Raw genomic sequence first — 19,141 nt, forward strand, 5'->3', positions numbered from 1 at the left:
CAATTACGGTTGCCATGGAACAAAATGGAACAACTAATGGAACACAAAATGAACGGGAACCTTGATTTAATACGTGGTTACAGACAGACAGCTCTTTCAGGTGCCATTTGCACAGCACATCTGTGTTTTTCATCATTATAAAGTCTCACCTTTGACAGCTTCCCCTCTCATGCCCCATAAAATGCATTTCACACACACGTCACAAACACATATATAAACACCGCCTGCACAGACAGTATGGCACATTATTATGGCACATTAGTAGGAAAGGTGACGTAACTGCTTTTTCCTCTGGTTCCCCACAACAGCTACACCCTCTCCCCTACAGCCGGGACTCCCTTTCTGATTAACACCTGTTAGCCTCCCTCTTCCTCTCCTACCCTCTCACTCTCTCTCTTTCTCACACACACACACACACACATACACACACACACACACACACACACATACAGACTTCATAGTGTTAATCCTGCTCTGTGTCTGGCGAGAGAGGAGGCTTGCACGCTGTTAACCTCTCCCTCGTGAAATATCATATTTCTCTGTGTAATTCTGGGCTCCAGAATCTTTTCATAGGACCTTGCCCCCACATGAGATACACAAGCTAAAAAGCATAACATAGCTTGGAATAAAAATATACTCTGTGTCTGCATAGGTGATTTCATATTTATGGCTCTTTCTCTGCTGTATCTGCAGAGTTTGATTGTAGATCCAGTTCTCCCCAGGCTCACTGGCTTCTGCTCACCATGGTCTAAGTATCCCTCCACCATTTGAGAGAGCTGAGAGACAGCATAGAGAATGAGCCAGAGCCGTGCAGCACATCATAGATGTAAGTCTGCCCTCACATGGCTGAAGCGCGCAATGACAGCCACGCATGACGGACCAAAAGAAAAAAAAAAAAAGAAAAAAAAAGCATCCATGGTTAGTTTAGCTTCCCATCATTTTGGCTCTCAGTGGCAATAATGGGACGTCTGCGATGCAACAAAGCGGATACACAACAAACATATCAAAGTACCGAATGTATCAAAGAGAATAAAAAGCTGAAACATACCAGTCTAACACACTTCATTACATCTGCTGCCTCTCTCTGGTCGTTCATCACTGAATCTATTCTCGTCCCTCTCTCCACTCCTCCTCTACCTTTATCACTTCAATCACTTGGCGATGTGCCTTGTGCCACTCAGAAGGCCTGCTGCCCGTTCCACTTCACGCAACACAAACACACACACTCACACACACACTCACACACACTCCACAGATTTCTGTCCTCACTGTGTCCGTCATCCATCTGTCTGTCAGTCACTGCACTTTGAAGCTCTGTGCAATCTGGATAGTTACCAACCCTTCACACACACACACACACACACACACACACACACACACACACTGTACTATACACACACATCTCCAGCTGGACTGCTGAGCTCACACACTTGGCCGGCTGAATATTCATCATCATCATGCACTCAGGACCTTGTAGGCTCAGCGATGCAACAGCCCAGTGGTATCAATTAGGGGACCAGAATCTGTTTTGTGTCAATTTATTCTTTTTTTTTCCTGACGGAACAGCATTGATTTAATGGCTGAACCTTCGGAGTGACCTTAACAATATGTTGGTAGCACTTCAATGAGCCTCTACATCCTGAAGGTTAAGAGCCGTTGTTAGTAAGGAGACAGTCTTTTATGGAGTATCGAGTTAATGATTTCACTGGCTTGCATAAAGACCTTAATGAGTGGATAAAGTCTTCTATTGTGGATGTGTGATGTAATATTTATAACAAGATGTCAACATACAAAATGTAGTGATAAAGTCAGACAAAATAACCAGATGAGAATGTTTGTCTTCGGGACCCTGTGGAGTCAGCGAATACACCGAGCATTTGATACTTTACTTTATATGTAAGGTAGAGAGAAGCTGAAAAAAATATCACAAAGTACTGATGTTAGGCTTTCACAGAGTAAACAACAAATCTGTAAACCAATAAAAAAAAATAACTGCAGCAATTTAAATAACTGAACCATGAATATTTTCAGTGTTTTACAAAGGATTACATGGACTTAATGAAAAAGGCACAAAAACAAGATGGGATGAAATCACTTGAACCACTGAAATAGATTGTATCATAGTTATGTGTCTTACATTTTTCTGCTGCATTTGTGTATGAATGGTAAAACAATATTTTTTACAAGGCTGAACTCTTCGATAATATTATATTGAGTGGTTATCAGTAAAACCGCACCATGAAAAGTGAGACATATAGGTGTCTTTGTGTTAAAAAGAGATGAAGTTCACCATGAATGCGGTTTAAAGACGATTAAAAGGTGCTTAACAAAGACAAAAATGACAAACAGTTGGCAAAAATTAACCTGAAAGAACAAGGTATTTCATTATAGTGATGCAACAATCCTGTAAATCCAGTATCACCATAAAGAAGTCTCGCTGTATTGTATGTATTCACAACTTTGCCCACAGTGGCACAATACACCTGGAGATATTCAAGAATATTTCTCTTCTCTATACTACCTGCTTCCTACCTACTTCTACCTTCTCCTTACCCTGAAGACATCCCCTCCTGTCATGTCTCTAGTAGAAGAGATGGGCTTAAAGGACATAACAGTGCTTTTATTGTGCAAAAAGGACTTCTGAAGTTCAGCTGAAGCCTTTTTGTTTCCATGCAGTGTTTCCTTGTTGACTTGTGGTAGACTTGTGGTAATTAGGGATTTTTTACTATTTTTATTTTTTCACTTGTTGTCAAACTGTTGAAGCCTCATATTAACTTCACATGAATGTGAATGAACATGTCACTTAACATTGAAATCACCTAAGGAAGGGATCTTACAATTGTCAGTATGGACAACAACAAGAGCCACCAATAACTCCCCGATAAGTATATGGCATGTGAGGTACTGTTTTAAGACAGACCTGGAAAAATGTAAACTAATAGATGTGTAGTTACCTTACAATAAATGACAATGCCGCTGACAGTTGAAAATATTACATAGTTATATAGTATACATTGCCATATTGCCCCAAAGCAATGTTTATTCTATTCAACAGTGCTATTTATTAATTGTCTTAGTCTTTTTCATTCCAAAAGTGTTTTTACAACCAAAGACTATGAGCTACATGCGTTGTTAAAGGTAAAACAGAAAAAGTAAAACATGCATTAAAGATTTTTTTGTGGTTTTACCAGAGCAAATACTCTACTATCTCCAAACCAGACTGCCTCTCACAGACTGCTGGTTTAACCTTTGCTCCTAACACTCTCCACACCTCTCTCCTTCCACTGACCCTCTGGAAAAGTGGGTTTGTTGTTTCAAACTAAAATACAATGGAGCTCAGTGCAGGCAGAGCCTCAGCATGGCACAGCGTCGCTGTCCACACAATGGTCAGAGTAGACATAAGGAATGGGGCAGCCATGAGGACCCAGTCAGGTCATTTGAGCGATACAGTATTTAATAACTTATCTTGAGCTTAGCTCTGTTAGGCTTCCTGGCTTAAATGGAGCAGAAAATTGAGAAGGTGCAAAAAAAAAAAAAAAAAAAAACAGAGGACTGTCTTACAAACTCAATTACTCCCTGGAGGCAGTCCAAGTGGTCAGCTTGCTTGCCCCAGCAGATATATATCAGGAGTCTTTTTTTTCTTCACAAAAATCCATGTTAAGCCTCATCTTTGGTGATTAATGTGGAAAAGAGAATTGTCTTGGAGAATCAGTTTAAATTAGCAGAGAGATATGGACCCTGGTCCTATAGTGGTCATTACCAGCGGGAGTTAAATGCAAGTAAAACCTAAAAAAAAAAAAACACATTAAATATTAACATCTGTATGGAGGAGACACCAAAGTGGAAGAGGACTGAAAAAAAAACAGGACAAAGATTGAGTTACAGTTTACAGTCAAAATTTAATTCAAATAAGTTAACATAATTCACATAAAACAAAAAATCTGAATATAGTGTTTATGTTAGAATAACTCAAACATTTGGTCAAACTCTTACATGATATGGATTAAATATATAAAATCAACAGCTGCAACATAAGGAGTAAGCATCTTCATTCACAATGTAAAAAAGGTGAGTACTGAGTTCAAATAAAACAAGTGCAAATGACTCACAGTGTCTCTGACGGTAAGAAAGATAGATTACATCTTTCACATAAGATAGTGCAGCTCTTACAAATAGGACTCTTTATATACATACACACAAGTAGAGCAGAGAATAGTTAATAAATTATCCTTCTTTTCTGAGCACTTCAGGGTTTTATCAAGGATTGTATGGGAATGCAACTTCATAGGAGCAGGTTAGCAGTTTAATTAATATCTTGAACTCACATATAAACCATGATTTCAAGCATGAACTTTCCCTTTTATATATGCAACTTTTTTCATATAGGAAAACGAATTCAAAATCATGTATGACTTTGAAGGCTGTATTTTTGGCCCATTAAATGGAATGGGAATAATATACATTCATATAAATAAATTACTATTAAAAACATTGAAATAAATATTGCAAGTGCTCCCTTCTTTGAATGTAAATTGATGAGGAAAGTTTAGTGTCTAATCATAGTTAGAAACGATCTCCCTGTCAACACTTCTCCCTTCACTTTGGAGTCAAACTCTTTAAGTTTCCACTTCAGACTCTGAGTTATCCAAGTTTGACACAGTGGAGCTGTACCATTCTGCGCTCTCCTCCTCCTCCGGCACTCCAGACACACCCCCGCCTCCCCTGTCTCTCCTCTCATTCAGCATTTCCATGGCTACTTGGTGGTAGGGATGTTTGCGTTTGGTGTGCCGGCGTAGCGTGTTGCGCTCGGCGAAGCGCGTGTGGCAAAGTTGGCACTGGTAGGGTTTCTCTCCGGTGTGGACCCTTTGGTGGCGCTGGAGCTCGCCGGCCTCCCTGAAGCGTTTGGCACAGATGGGGCACACAAAGTTCCTCTGGCCTGTGTGGATGTGCTTGTGTCTCTGTGGAGGAGAAGGGTAAATATTTTACCACTTATTAAAGCAGCCATAATCAATATTTTTATTGAGTGCTTCTTTGTGACAGGGATCGCTGTACCGATGTTGTAGTGATGAACCCACAGAAAATGATCACCCCACTCAGCTCTATGGAGTTAAATAGCATCTTTCAGCACATTGTTGTGATTTTCCACCAACTGTATTCACCTGCTCTCATGTCAAAAACCCATTCCTGCCCAGCGCCAAATTTATCAGGTGGCCAGTCACATGACTCCAGATGACTGCTAATGTTGCTTTGTGTCTGCTGCTTGTACTAATAGGTAACTTTGGCTAACAAGTGAGCTATTTCAAATTAAAAGGTGATTTAATGGATGAATTGATTCATTGATAGACAGGAAATGAATCAGCTACTTTAAATATTGCGTAATAATGTTAGTAATTTTTCAAACAAAAATGTCCAGTATTAGAGGTACCAACTTCGTCAATGTGAAGGTTTTCTGTTTTCCTTTTCTGTGTCATGTCATTGTAAACTGAAAAACTTTGAGTTTTGTCTTAGGTTGGCACAACACCAGTCGATGGAACATGTCAGTTTTGGCTCTGGGAAATTGTGATGGGCTTTTTCACACTAATTTCTGAATCGATTAACTGATTAATCTAGAAAAATACTGGCAGATGAATTAATAATGGAAATATTTATTAGTTCCAGTCCTAGCTCACAGCTTGTTTCTGCTGCTCCCAAGTGGCCAAGAAAAATCAGTTATTGTCACTGCACTAATGATTTGTGACATTTGTTCAAGTGACTTCTGTTATTACCAACGCTGCTAATGAAATGAGAGTTATAATTAGCTTGCACTGACCTGCAGATGGCTGGAGCGTTTGAAGGCTTTGCCGCACTGCTGGCAAACGTGAGGCTTCTTCTGCGAGTGAGTGATGGCGTGGCGCTCAAGGTCGGAGAGGTAAAAGAAGACCCGTGGGCACAGCTGGCAGTACAGCACCCTGCGAGAGCCCATGGTGTTGGGAGACGCCGCTGGAGAGAGTGGATCCAGCGGGTCGAGGGGGTCAAGTTTGCCAGAGGGGAGTATGGGTCCAATGGGAGGGGAGGGTGGAGCAGCCAAGCTCGAGAAGTAAAGATGGTCATCCAGAGGTAAGTGTTCAGAGTGCAGGTCAGAAGGGTCAAATTTGGGCTCTGAGGCTGGCGATTGGGCTTCTGCCTCTGAGCTGGGCTGAGTTAAGGGGTCAAAGGTCAAACTTGCAGACTGTGGGTGTGGAGAGGATGCTATAAAAGCTGATGGCTTGTCGTTTTCATTTGAGACTTCTTCAGCAGGTATGGCTTCACTTCCAGGGTTTGAATCGGAAGAGCTGATCTGAGTTTGGATGATGGGAGTCATGCTGGGGTCATTCTGGAGAACAGGAGTGGACGAAGGGACAGCAAGAGAGGTGAGAACAGATCCGGAGTTTATGTTATTCACTCCTGACAGGATAACAGGGGGGTCATTGCCACTCAGTCTGATGATGGGGTGAGACAGCGTGGGCAGAGGTGATCCCAGTGTGCTGACCTGGCCAGGGGGCAAAGGGAGCGAGACGGGGGCCGATGCTGCGGTGATCTGGGACAACTGACCTGTCGAGGGGTCGAGGACAGCGATAGGAGTGGAGGTAGAGGCGGAGTCACCAGAGGAAGAGGGCACAGAGGAGAGGAGAAGAAACATGGGAGTGGAAGCACCAGGCGAGGTCTGAGTAACAGAGAGGGGAAGCGAGAGACCCACCGGAGCAGAGGAGAGCTGAGGAGAGGCAGAGGAGGACGACAGTAGGAGAATAGGGGCACTGGTTGAAGGGTTTGTGAGGATCTGAATGGGCTGGCTGGGGACTGATATCCCAGAGGAAGGGGACAGAACAGCGTTTGCCTCCTGAACACCTTTAATGCTTGGCTCTGGAGCCTTTAAAGGATCCGAGTTGGTAACCAAATTCATGAAGACTTCTGGAGCTTTTGTCTGATCAACACCTAGTGATGTTGAAACAGTAGCAGGGGCTGGTGAGGGGTAAAGATCATCAGAAGGTGCATTTAGTGCATTATCTAAACTTTGGCTGAGGCTGGGATCTGTTAACTCTGACGACCCCTCTCCTTCTACCTCTGCTGAACTGGCCTGATCTGACTGAGGATCCTCTGAAGGGGAAGCGTGGACTTGTGGCACTTTGAGTCCATCTGGACTGAGAGTATACGGGATTCCCTGGTCATCTATGAGGAGGAGGTTTTCAGTGTCAACGTCTATCGAGGAGAGGGAGGTGAAGACAGAGGTAGAAAAGAAAGAGGGAGACAGGAGAGAGTCTTCAAGTGTATCTGTGCCATCCATACGCAGCACAGGGTCCTTCTCATTGTCATCCTCCTCTACTATGTCTCTGTCTCCTTCTCCTTCATATTCATCTACCTCCATAATCAGCGAGGTCTCAAAGCCAGAATCATCCACGAAGCGCCCACACCTCCTCTCCTGACTCTCTCTTTTCTTGGGCAAACTCAGGTCCAGTGGTTCCGTCTGCTCCTCCATTCCCGCCTCATCAAACATCTTATAAGACTTCAAGTCCATGTCTTGCAAAATGAGAGGAATGCTTTTCTCAATTTCTCTCTCTGTAGTTTCCTCTTTAATTCCCTTCTGGCTCATTATTGTAACTGTATTAGTGCTGGAGATCAAAGCAGTGTCTGACCCGTCAGTGTGAATGATTTTAGCATCCAAAACATCTCTCTCTTTGCACATTTTATCCCCCTTCTCGGCCTCCGTCCCATGGAATGATGCTGATTTAGATTCTTCAGTCTTTTGATGAGTGACGTCTTTGAGCTCTCCTTCATTTTTAACAGCCGGTGTTTGGATTTTACTTCTGTTTTTTTCTGTGATCACAGCTCCAGCTGAGACCAAAACAGGTCTTCTGAAATGTGAGCGAGCAAAGTCTTTGGTCAGGCTGATGGCAGAGTTTGTGATTGGCCTCTTGCACCGTGGGGGAACAACAATTTTGATTCTGATTGGTTGGCTCCGCAGAACAGGCACTCCAGTCTTTACTGTAATTGGCTGCCTGAACCCACCAATCTTACTTATTTCCTGAGAGGCTGGCTTAGAATTCCCGCCCACCTCTGGCTTTTTCCCATTGACAGAAGGAGCATCTTGTCTGATGATGGCCACTGCTGCTTTGACAGAGCATGGCTGGAGGTTACCTGGTACAGTACTGAGTGAGGTTTTGTCCTTTGGGTCCAAAAAACCCTCTGTCACTGGCCCTGATCCCTCTGCACACTGGCTGCCATTTTGGACATCCAGGCTGCCACTGGTCAGGACTGAAGCCAACTGAGAATCCATTTTGGGGCATACCTATTTATATTTCTACAAAATAGGGATAAAATTATTCATTTAAAACTCAGAGTAGCAATATTAGAATGAAAATAAACATATTTCATGGTGGGAAAAGGGATGGGATTAAATACATATCGTGTGGTTTGTTTGAAAAACTAAATATCTGCTGATTATTGGGGTCAAGTTTAGTGCAAAGAGCCAATAATCATCCTACACATGAGGCAGATGAACCCCCCTTATCCCTCAGTGCGAAACTGATGAGCGACTCACATGACCCCCCCCTTACCACAACACCGTCCTGTAATTGTGTAGGTTGCATCGCATGATCCTAAATTATCGCTCGGCGAATGTCTTACCCAGGGGTCGAGCGGAGTGTCCGATCATTCAGAGACACACAGTGAGGCACCGAGGGGTCCGAATGATGTGAGCGAAATAGCATTTCCTCTCTCACACTTCTACCTTCCACATGCAACACTAATAATAAAACGCTTCATTTTTATTTATTTATTTATTTTTTTTTACATTCGCCTCAGAACATTATTTATATGCCGGCTGGTTTGCATTACTAGCCCTACTCTAAAATGTGTGTGGGGATAAACCGAGGAGCACCGTCCGTGGAGGACGCCATTACGCACAGTCCTAGGTCCGAAATGCCAGTATTATTATTATGGTGCGTGTGCGCCTTGACAGCTCTCGGACCTGGGACATCGGCATCTCTACCGCGACGCTCGGAGCAGAGAAACGTGTATATTTACAGGCAGTCGCGCTGTGGAGCTGATCCTTCCCTTAGCGGCGGAGCTTCCTCGGACCTACAGCCAGCCATTTTAGAGCCGAGGGTCCGAGACACCGAGAGCGCAACCCGGCAGCTTTAGGACAAACTTTCCCTGCGCGCTGTCATTTCCTCCAGCCCTGCCGTCAGAGCCGGCGTTACATTACGGCGATACATTTAAAACTGTATTTTAAACTATACTCCACCCATACACTCGCTGCATAGGGACTGGCTTACCCGAGCTGTGGATATTTCCGGAGGACCAAATATGACTGTGCAGTGTAAAGGGTGATGCTGCGAATGCTGAGGGAGGGAGGGGTCAAGGGGAGTTGCTATGGTGTCGCAGCCTACCGGGTCCGACCAGTAGCCATGTTCAGCCTATGAGTATGGTTGAACCTGCAGCCTGCCCAGAAAGGCTCCGTGTGCGCCTGAGAGTCAGAGAGACGGGGGGGCAAAGCAAAGAGAGGCACAAAGAGGATGGAGAAAAATGGACTTGAACTCACACAGTAGGATTTATGTGCTATAAAAAAAAAAAAAAAAAAAAAAAAGAAGCCAGTGAGCAAACCATTTTGACATTATTTTTATTTCAAATCACTCACATCATTAAAACTTACAAGCCTCAAGACTTGATGCGTCAGGCTCAACAGAGGGAAGAGAGATCACACAGTGAGATATCACAGAGTCAAGTCATCGTAGTGTTAGGCTACATGAAGGTATCATCACCGGCATAACTGGAATAACATGTATTTATGCATCATATATATATACATATACATCATCATCGTGGAGGCCTATGAATTGCATCTACAGTACGCACTTGCTCAAGCTGAAGGAGGATCAAAGTAATACTTGAGAGAGAGAGAGAGAGAGAGAGAGAGATAAAGACAAAGACCATGATGCCACAAGCACAGGATAGACAGCTTAGCCTGCTGATCCACAAGTGCTGTGAAAAAACATGTCAGCGTCTAACAGACCGTAACTGTTGAAGTTAAAGCAAAGCTGCAGAGTGGAGGAGGACTGCCCCTAGGTGACGAGTGCCGGTGTGTGTCAGGAGGTTTTCATATTGTGACACAGTGTCGGAGTGTCAGAGTGTTGGGTGGGTCGAGGTCAGACGTGCAGGTCATCACTCCACGTCACCAGCCTCACATGCTTCAATCTCTGAGACCAGCCGATGAGGGAAGAGTTTGTACTGCAACCATGTGGGCTCTGAAAAAAAAAAAAAGGAGGTGCGTGAATATTGCGAAAGTCTCCAACTGTGAATTGTATGAATAAGTTCCTCTCATGTTCTTATGACTGACACACTGAAACTGTGTGTGTGTGTGTGTGTGTGGTCCAGGATTACCAAGGTAGCAGGCTGGAGGCTGCAGTTTTCCATCAAAACAGGTCTGGATTGCAGTGTAGCTGCAATGCTTGCGAGGATGTTTGCAGTAGAACACCACGTCTTCCCCGTGAGGAACCATGGCATCTGTAACGTCAAACGGCCAGCGCTTCACTCCACCAATCACCACACGGCTTCTTTCAGCAGGGATGAGACAGCGAGCTGAGAAAATGAACAACAGGGTATCAAAGTACAGGAATACACTTATAGAAATGTTGTATAGATCCTCATAGAATTCTGTTTTCTAGGCCTATGCCTAGATTCTTTTGTTGGTCTTGTGGCCCCTCACCTCTGCAGTGTGGGGATGAGTCACTCCAGCTGCCATTCGACAGGCAGGTGACCTTCTGGGGTCCATCCAGGAGGAAGTTTTTTTTGCAGAGGTAGTGGATGTCAAAGCCAACTTCATATTCAGTCTTCTGCACAGCCACCACGTAGCCCTGCTCCACCTCTGGAGGAGGCTGGCAGTACACTTCTGATAGAGTGAAAAAAAAAGCAGATTAGAGGTCGTCTTTTCCAGGAGTTCCACTGATCTTTAAAAACTATAACATTCGAGTTACTTCAAAGAAGGAGACATTGTTGCTTAGTTATTGCTTAGTTATTGCTCAGCTGTTGCTCAGCCTGATATTTTACCTGCTCCCGATGCTGGTTTTGAAGTTAAACTGAAAAACTGAAACAATGACTCTGTACTTTATTTCTTCCCTTTGACTTCAGGCCACCTTCAGTTATATACCTCTTAGCATGACTCGAGTAGCATCCTGCAAGAATTTCCCATCTCCCACTGTGGAGGAGGCCATGCAATTCCAAGTTTAGCCATGTGATGGCAGTAAAACACCATGAAAAAGAATAGTGGATCTTGAAAGCTGTGTATATCAAGGGGTTTGTGTGTTTCTGCGTGTCTCCTTCTTTGATTCACTCTTACATATCTGAACACACACAAACACACACAAACGAATGCACACTACAAATGATGGGAAAACACAACATTTCCCTCCCAACAAGCTACACACATTTGCAGTCTCTCACCTCACTGACTCACACATCAGCTTCTCCTGCTAACCTTGAAAGATGCATGAAGTCATACTGAGTGTAAGGAAGATGTAGCACACACAAATGCTCATACACATTATTGTCAGTGCAAAATACTACTGCACACTTACTTTTACAGATGGGGTGAGGATACTGCCAGGTCTGATTATCCTGGCAGAAATTTTCACTGCTCCCCACTATATCTGCTCTGCAGGAGAGAAAAGAGACGGTGATAGAGACAGATGGCGGCGTGACATTTACAGTATTGACAGTTAAGGCGCTTCATCTAAATGAAAGTGATGAAAAAAGGTGTAAATGATTCCTTTTTCCTACTCTGTCTCTCTGTCAGAGTGTCTAAATGTTGTGTGCACAGTTCTGGCTGACACATCCACTCAGGCTCAACTTATCCTGTGAGATGAGTCAGTGTGTAAAGGGGAGTCAATACAAGATTAGACTGTAATGACCTAGTTAGCTCAATGGCGAGATCGTCAGCTGGGAGATCAAAATGAATTCCCTGCCATTCATCTCACATCACCCGTCGTCCCCCAACACCTCTCCTGTGTTCAAGCCTTCGCTCCACTCCCTGCCTCTTCTTCACGCTGCATCCCCGTCCTCTCACTTCCTCCATTTCTGCCTTCCTACCATTTCAGGTTTTCAGAGCTGTTGCCCACGCACTCACAACCCCCCCCCCCCCCCCCCCCTCTCACCTAGACAAGCAGCTGTAGCGAATAGAAGTTCCTACAGTAGCATCACCCTGGATGCTGAAGGTGTTGATGACTTCCTCAGGCAGAGGGCAGGTTTGGGCAGCAGCAGGTTCAGGTGACTGAGTCTCTGAGGGTCAGAGAAGAAAAGGAGGTTAAAGACTGGTAAAGACAAAATGAGCAGTGTTCGAAGAAATATTCAGATCCTTTATTGAAGTAAAAGTAACAATACCACACTTTAAAAAGGAAAGTGCCTTCAAGTGTTACACTATTATAAACTATAATTGATGCTGATGCAGTAATGTGTAAGCAGCATTTTTACTGTGTAGATGGTCAAAGGTAATTTTCTTACTTTTTATCAATTGGGTAATATAATGTATAACAGCGCGTCATATTTTATGAGCTCATTATAATTTTGTTTGTAAAATATTAATTCATAAAGGAACTAGTTAAAGTGTCCCACACAGAGTGTGATATTTATTTTTCTATTTATTCTCTCTATTTATTATTTTTCTCTTTCTTTATTTTCCATTTTGTGGCAGTAGCTTGATGAAGATGAAGAAAGGTTACATCTCCCTATATCAGAAGTGAGATGTAATTACTTTAGAATATTTACGCGAGTACCACACTTAAGAACAAATTAGATGTATACTTGTACTTCACTTATTTTCATTTGATGTATTAACAAACTATTGTTACAAGTTACATTACAAATTACGAATTGACATATGACAATGATCATATACAATAAGATGTATTGTTATAGATAAACCCACCCAACAGAATATAAAATACTTAAAACTACTAACAAGTACTAGTAAAATGAATATTAATGCATGTATTAAAAATCCAATAATAATCCAATAACATGATATGACATATGTGAACCATTTTCCTGCATTGAGTACTATACTGCATAGGCGTACTTATAGTATAAGTAGATTGATGAAACATTTACTTTACTTAAGTAACATTTTGATGCAGGACTTTTATTCTTGTAATGGAGTATTTTTATATTGAAATTAACCTCCAGTGCTACATTTCCTCTCTTCTTCTAATTACAGTTGAGCTGCAAATGTTGCAAATTTTATTCTAGTACATTTATCTGACAGCTCTGGTTACTGGTTTATTTGTAGGTTAAGTTTGTACAAACCTTTTGAAATAGTATACATCTATGAAACTACACAAAAGTAGTTCAAATAATGGAAGTCGGTATTACAATATACCCACAATACAATGACACAGAAAACACATTATAATCAGCAAATATTGTATGGTTCAGAGCCAGAAGCAGGGAAGGAAAAGTGAGGGAAGATGGAGGGATAGAGTAAGAGACATCCATCCTGCTACCTCATTTGACTTGTATTAACCAAGGTTTCTATTTGGTTTGTGACCCACAGAGGCGTTTCACCTAATGTCTTGTTCTATTTAAGTTGAAATAACCCTTCTTAGATAATAAATCAAAGTTCGATGAGCCGCTGAAACGCACGCCCAACACCTCTCCGAGCTCACAGCTATATCTGTGATTGTATAACACCTGGCACTGTTCATTCCTGGACGTTTGAGTACCTCACGCTGGTGGAAATATATATATCAAGAGTGGTGCTTGGAGAGAGGCAGGAGCGACCTGAGCTCCATCAAGCGCGGGGTTTCAGAGCTGAACACAGCTTTGAAAGGCAGAGACAGCTCTTGCCTGAGGGCTGTCTTAGGCATCTGAAACCGAGAAACGTTAATATAAGAATGTAAAGGGACCTATGGGAGAGGGAGAGTTATGAGTCTGTTTGGCTATGGATGAGAGCCCGAAGCCGAGTTCTGTTTTCACATACCGCCCTTCTCCTGCCTCGTACTGCTGCCACCCACACAGGCTGCAGCACCAAACTGCTATGAAGCAGGTATATCAAATTCATCTTTTAAAAAAAATGATGAAACAGTGATTTTGAATGAACCACAGTGTTAAATACACAGCCTTTTGATTGAGAGCAAAGATGTAAAGGTCCAAACGGGCACCATTTGAGCCTTTTTGTGTTTTTTTACTCACAGAAATACACACACAGACATATCCACACACCATAAACTAAATAGCCAAGAGCTGCATGCTTGTCCTTGGCTCTCATTGTAGAGAGAGACCTTATCAGAGGCCTCAGATGGAAGAGGATGAGAGGAGAAAGAGATGAGAGGAAAAGAGGATGAGAGAAGAGAGCAGAGGAGAGGAGAACAGGGAACAGAAAGGCCTGGAGCAGCAAGAGAGCTCTCTGACTCTCCTGACTGTGATCTGTCGCCCACACAGACACACACACACACACAAACACACACACACACACACACGCATAGAAACTCTGTGACACATGTGCAATCTGCCCACCCACATATACACATCTAATGTACACAGAAAAAAATTTACCTCTCTACCTCTCTCTACACACACACACATACACACAGTACACACACATTCACACTCGCTCGCACTCACACAGTGTGCATGCGGCTCTGTGCCACTTTGACAGCGATCTGCCGCCCACTGCCTCTCAACAGGCATGAAGGAGCTCGACTCACACTCTAACACACATGCAAAGGACACACAATACAAACGCTCTCATACGTTCAAAACCCACCTACCTTCTGCCTGTCTCGCAGCAGGAAGATACTCTACGAGAGAGCTGCGAATCGTATCCTTATTTCACATCTTTGAACAGATAAAAAATCTTAAGGGTGAGACTGGGACCCAGCTGGGTTGTGGATTCTTCAGAAAGCAGGTTTACTGTAGCTCTAGGTGTGTGATTAATGCAGCAGGAGTCAGATGTTTAAGGCTGAAATTGTATTGTTCTTGCCAGAGCTCACAGGCTGACACATGCAATAAGCCGTACAAATGTTCAGGAGCTGTATCTTGATGAGCTGCGTCTAGATACTTAGGAGTATTGATGTCTTTACTTCATGTGCTGCTGTGCAGCACAGTGGTAGAAGTAATAAGGCTGCACAGCAGGAGCGCAAATTGTCTTTTGTGAGTCACCTTTTCAGATTTAACATATTTTTTCTGTGTTTAGAGAGACAGAAAATTTTAATATTTCACCACGATTATCTCAGAACACAGTGGTTGGTTGAAAAATAACATGAATCATGGCTGATTCTAGCTGCTCCTGAGTTTGTCTGAATTAGTTTACAGCTGTGTTCTGACCCCTGTGGCCTAAATAGCTTCATATCTACCAGCTCATACGTCAGTTTTAGGTTAATTAAGAGACTGTAGAAGACCTATAGCATATAAAACATAGCTTATAATCGACTTATAATGTTTTGTTGAAATTGTGTGCAAAAGGTTGCAGTTTGTCTCGATTATATATTGTTTAGACTGTAATTCAGGTTTTTGTTAGGGTTAGGGTTTCTTTTGTCGACCGTGGAATTACAAAACATAAAACAGTCTCATTTTGTCTATGAGTAGATTACATAATGCAAACCATGGCCCAACAGATTCTTTTATACACATGTAAACAGTAGCAAACATTATAGCTTTGTGAGCTGTAGTGCACATACACACAGGACATGCACGTGTGTACATGCATGCACATGTGTATTCAGCTTTTATCTCCTCTTTAAACTTAGCAGCAGTTCAAGAGTAAAATCTTCAGACAGCCAATATGAAAAGCTCTGGTTGCTATGGTGATGAGGAGAATAGATCCCAGTTGTGCAATGTCTCAGTCGACACAGTCACAGGGGGGTTTCATTCCTGAATATCAGTCTGTCTCTCTCTGTCGCTCTGTCTTGTATGAACCCAAACACAAACAGCTGTGTTTATTCCTTGACCGTCATTGACCTACACATATAATGTGCACATGCAGTGTACCCGTTGCCTTGGTTAAAGAAAAGAACTAATATCGAATTTGCGAAACAACCACCCCCCCTCCCAGATGTTCATTACCTGTGGTGGAAATTCCTTGATACGAAAGGACCTAAGGTGGAATGAGGAAGGATCATTTATCTGTTGAACTCAAACCCACCTGTGCAAATGGGCTCATCCCCACTCCACTGTCGGTCACCTTGACAACGGCGAATAGTTGCATCCAAGCCACTGGGCAACGCAAATCCAGGCTTGCAGCGCACTTCAAGCAGGGCAGAAAAGGAGTGAGTGGGAGAGAGGAGGCGAGCTACTGAGTTTTCACTGGGGGGTAGAGGCCAGGCACAAGTACGACCTGAGGAGAAAAGAGATGATCCAGAGGGAGGAGAGAGGACAGCGAGCGGGAGGCAGGAAACAAAACATCTCTTAGAATGTGCTGGATTGTCCCTTGTACAAGAGAAGTGAAATGGTTAGCACTAAACCACTTTAAAAGCACACTAATGAGGTTGTATAACTAGACTGGATCCATGCACAGTGCCCCCTTTTACAGTGTGCACGCATAATAAAAAGCTTGTGTTCAGCACTGGCATTGGGTGCATTTTGAGCCCCGATTTAGTGCATGACCAAGGCTTTTATTTTATTTTCCAGGAAGAAAACACATAGACACACACACACACAACCAGATGTATGTTGGCACAGCTGCGTATACACACACACTTTTAATGACTGAGCCCATAGTGGTGTTCACAGTTGCAAGTGAGGGCACACATGCATACAAATAGTTACCTGGAGCCACACAGCTGAGACCACACTGGCCGTCACACAGACACTGGCGCTTGCTGCCACAGTCTTTGTCAACTTTGCAGGGACGAGGACACGTCCTCCTCCTCTCCTCTCCCAGAAGTCTCTCTGGACACGACTCTGTTGTGATACCACACAGACTGTCACATTGCCGCAGTAATTGTCCCTTTGTTTGCTTCTACTCCGTTTGTGGCCCCTTGTAAAAACCGCAAACACTAAGGGCAATAATGAGATTTTGTTTGCTTCGTTTTCCATTTGAAGGAAAGTAAAGTCAGTGTGGGTGGCTGGGCAAACATTTGCCACCCAGGTTGCCAGATGACTATTTAGGTGGTAGAAATTCACCTATCAGTCTTGCTTTTTGTATAGAGGTGCGTGTTTGAGCTGAATTCTGTGCATAGTGATTGTTGTGGATTTTCTCAGTCGAGAAAATGTCTAAAATGCAATTAATATTTGAACATGTTCAGTCTATAGGGGTACTCTAGTACCTACAGCCCGTCCTCATTTATCCAAAAGTACTCCACCACGCATCATAAAACCAAATCCTCCACTTATTTTACATTTCACGCTGATATCAACACACCCTCAGTGCCCAGAACATTTGAGGGGGGAGTGGCGGGGAGGAAAAGGGGAGGACACACTGGGTTCCCCATTTTTCATTTCGGAGAATGAAAACATGTGTGCTACTGTATTCACGCTGCCCAGAGCACGTGTGATCACAAACACACATGTTCTGAGACACAGTGTACAGTACATATAGTACATGCATACGGCACCTATGATGTTTGAAATATAATTATTGCATATCACAACCAGGATTATGGAAGGTCTAGAATCACCTGTGGAGGTGTTAGAAAGGTCAGTGATGGTCCTGCACAGATAATGCATTCACCAAAATATATATAAACCACTTACCATAACATTTGCATTGTGAGGGGAAACTGGTTCCTCGTGATTAAGAAACAAAACAGTTACAAATAAGTTGACTTGACATTACATTGACATCACTACCAATCCAGATCAGTGATTTTTTCTAATCTAATATGAACATTATTGATTCAACCAAAAGTACACACACTGCATTACACAGTTTCATCCTTAACTGGTGTGATTAAATGTTTGATTAATTGCACAGTCGAAAGTTGGCTACATAATCATCTTTACATTGAAATACTATCTAAACTGCAACAAAACCTGCGTAGGAAAGTCCAGCTGGTCAATGATTGCACTGCCAAAGGACACTCAATTAATATATGGTCCTTCCCCTTGTATGTCCAGTATTTAGAGACAGTCCATCTGTGTTCATTGTGTAAGCACTGATCTCTGAGAGGGTGAGTGATGGGAGTGATGTAAAGAGTAAGACAACTTACCTGAAGCCTGCAGAGACACAGTTCCAGTCAGAGCCCACAGGGACAGCAGCAGCAGTGCACAGTCCATCCTTGGAGCCAGGCCTTGGACGATATGAGGGAGGGAGCGCACAGACACAGCTTTTTTAAGGAAGGGGGAACAAAGGGTGGGAGAGGGGGGAGAGAAAGAGCCAGGGAGGGAGAGGGAGAGAGAGAGAGAGAGAGGAAGAGAGAGGGTACAGCCCTGGAGCACACATCTGGTTCGCGTTGAAGAGGAAAGAAGTGAGGAAAATTCCACTCTGAAGGACCTTTCACCCATTTCTGTTGAGACAGCAGATAAAGGGGATGACACATGCATGGCTGTTGTCCCAACTCACAATAAACAAACAGGAGTAAACAAACAGGAAAAGCTATCAGTGGAGGAAACTCATTTTACCTGATATCATGAGTGGAATATTTTCTCTCCCATACATCCAACCATGCAGCCTGTTGTTACATATGTCTTTAATTCTTTAATTAATGTGAAGGCCAATACACAGATTTTTACTGTGTAATCAAACACTCTTAACAATTAAATGGTCTGTAATATTCTACCTCTGCTGCACGGAAGTATAAATCCTATCTGTGAGAACTTTATCCCCATAAACACAGCACTTTTAATTTAAAAAAGTGTAAAATACTCATTAAATGTCCAAGGGAAGAAGCATTCCCGTTGTTGGCCAAGAAGGCATATTTGGACAGCTTTGCCTATTAAAGGAATGTACACAATGTGAACAAACAGGGAGGATATCAAAACAAGACGTCTCCAGACATTTCACCACATATTATAGTCTGGTTATCAGGCTTAAGTAATAAATAAAGTGATAACACTCCTGAAATTTCACCTCTGTCGCCCATTCTACTGAAAATGACTGGGCTTTAATTTAAGATTCAAGCACACAGAGCTCAAGAGAAGAACCCAGACCTGATAACAACCATAAACTTTTGATGAAACACGTGAGAAAAGCAGAGCA

The 19,141-nt window shown here is 43.0% G+C and overlaps 2 protein-coding genes across 4 annotated transcripts; both read right to left on the reverse strand.

Moving 5' to 3' along the window:
* Positions 1 to 3,879: 3,879 nt before the first annotated feature.
* Positions 3,880 to 9,384, reverse strand: LOC139613876 (zinc finger protein 236). Of its 3 annotated transcripts, none has more exons than XM_071470861.1 (3): positions 9,291 to 9,384; positions 5,810 to 8,314; positions 3,880 to 4,958 (listed from the first exon to the last, which is right to left on the reverse strand). In XM_071470861.1, exons 2-3 carry the CDS (start codon positions 8,288 to 8,290, stop codon positions 4,617 to 4,619), a joined length of 2,823 nt encoding a protein of 940 aa, XP_071326962.1. In that variant the 5' UTR covers positions 8,291 to 8,314; positions 9,291 to 9,384; the 3' UTR covers positions 3,880 to 4,616. The 3 variants fall into 3 exon arrangements, with proteins under 3 accessions (XP_071326962.1, XP_071326963.1, XP_071326961.1); XM_071470862.1 differs by lacking the exon at positions 9,291 to 9,384 and adding an exon at positions 9,040 to 9,279; XM_071470860.1 differs by lacking the exon at positions 9,291 to 9,384 and adding an exon at positions 8,641 to 9,279.
* Positions 9,385 to 9,617: 233 nt separating this feature from the next.
* On the reverse strand, positions 9,618 to 18,363 carry ntd5 (ntl-dependent gene 5). Its single transcript, XM_071470907.1, has 8 exons — positions 18,153 to 18,363; positions 16,771 to 16,905; positions 16,148 to 16,339; positions 12,165 to 12,288; positions 11,589 to 11,665; positions 10,721 to 10,903; positions 10,396 to 10,593; positions 9,618 to 10,259 (listed from the first exon to the last, which is right to left on the reverse strand). The coding sequence occupies exons 1-8, from the start codon at positions 18,217 to 18,219 to the stop codon at positions 10,177 to 10,179; spliced, it is 1,059 nt and encodes a 352-aa protein (XP_071327008.1). The 5' UTR covers positions 18,220 to 18,363; the 3' UTR covers positions 9,618 to 10,176.
* Between the last annotated feature and the right edge of the window lie 778 nt (positions 18,364 to 19,141).

Source organism: Trachinotus anak, unplaced genomic scaffold (genome assembly GCF_046630095.1).
Source record: "Trachinotus anak isolate AG129_WGS33_773 ecotype Australia unplaced genomic scaffold, CSIRO_AGI_Tana_v1 ptg000032l, whole genome shotgun sequence".
Lineage (NCBI taxonomy): Eukaryota > Metazoa > Chordata > Actinopteri > Carangiformes > Carangidae > Trachinotus > Trachinotus anak.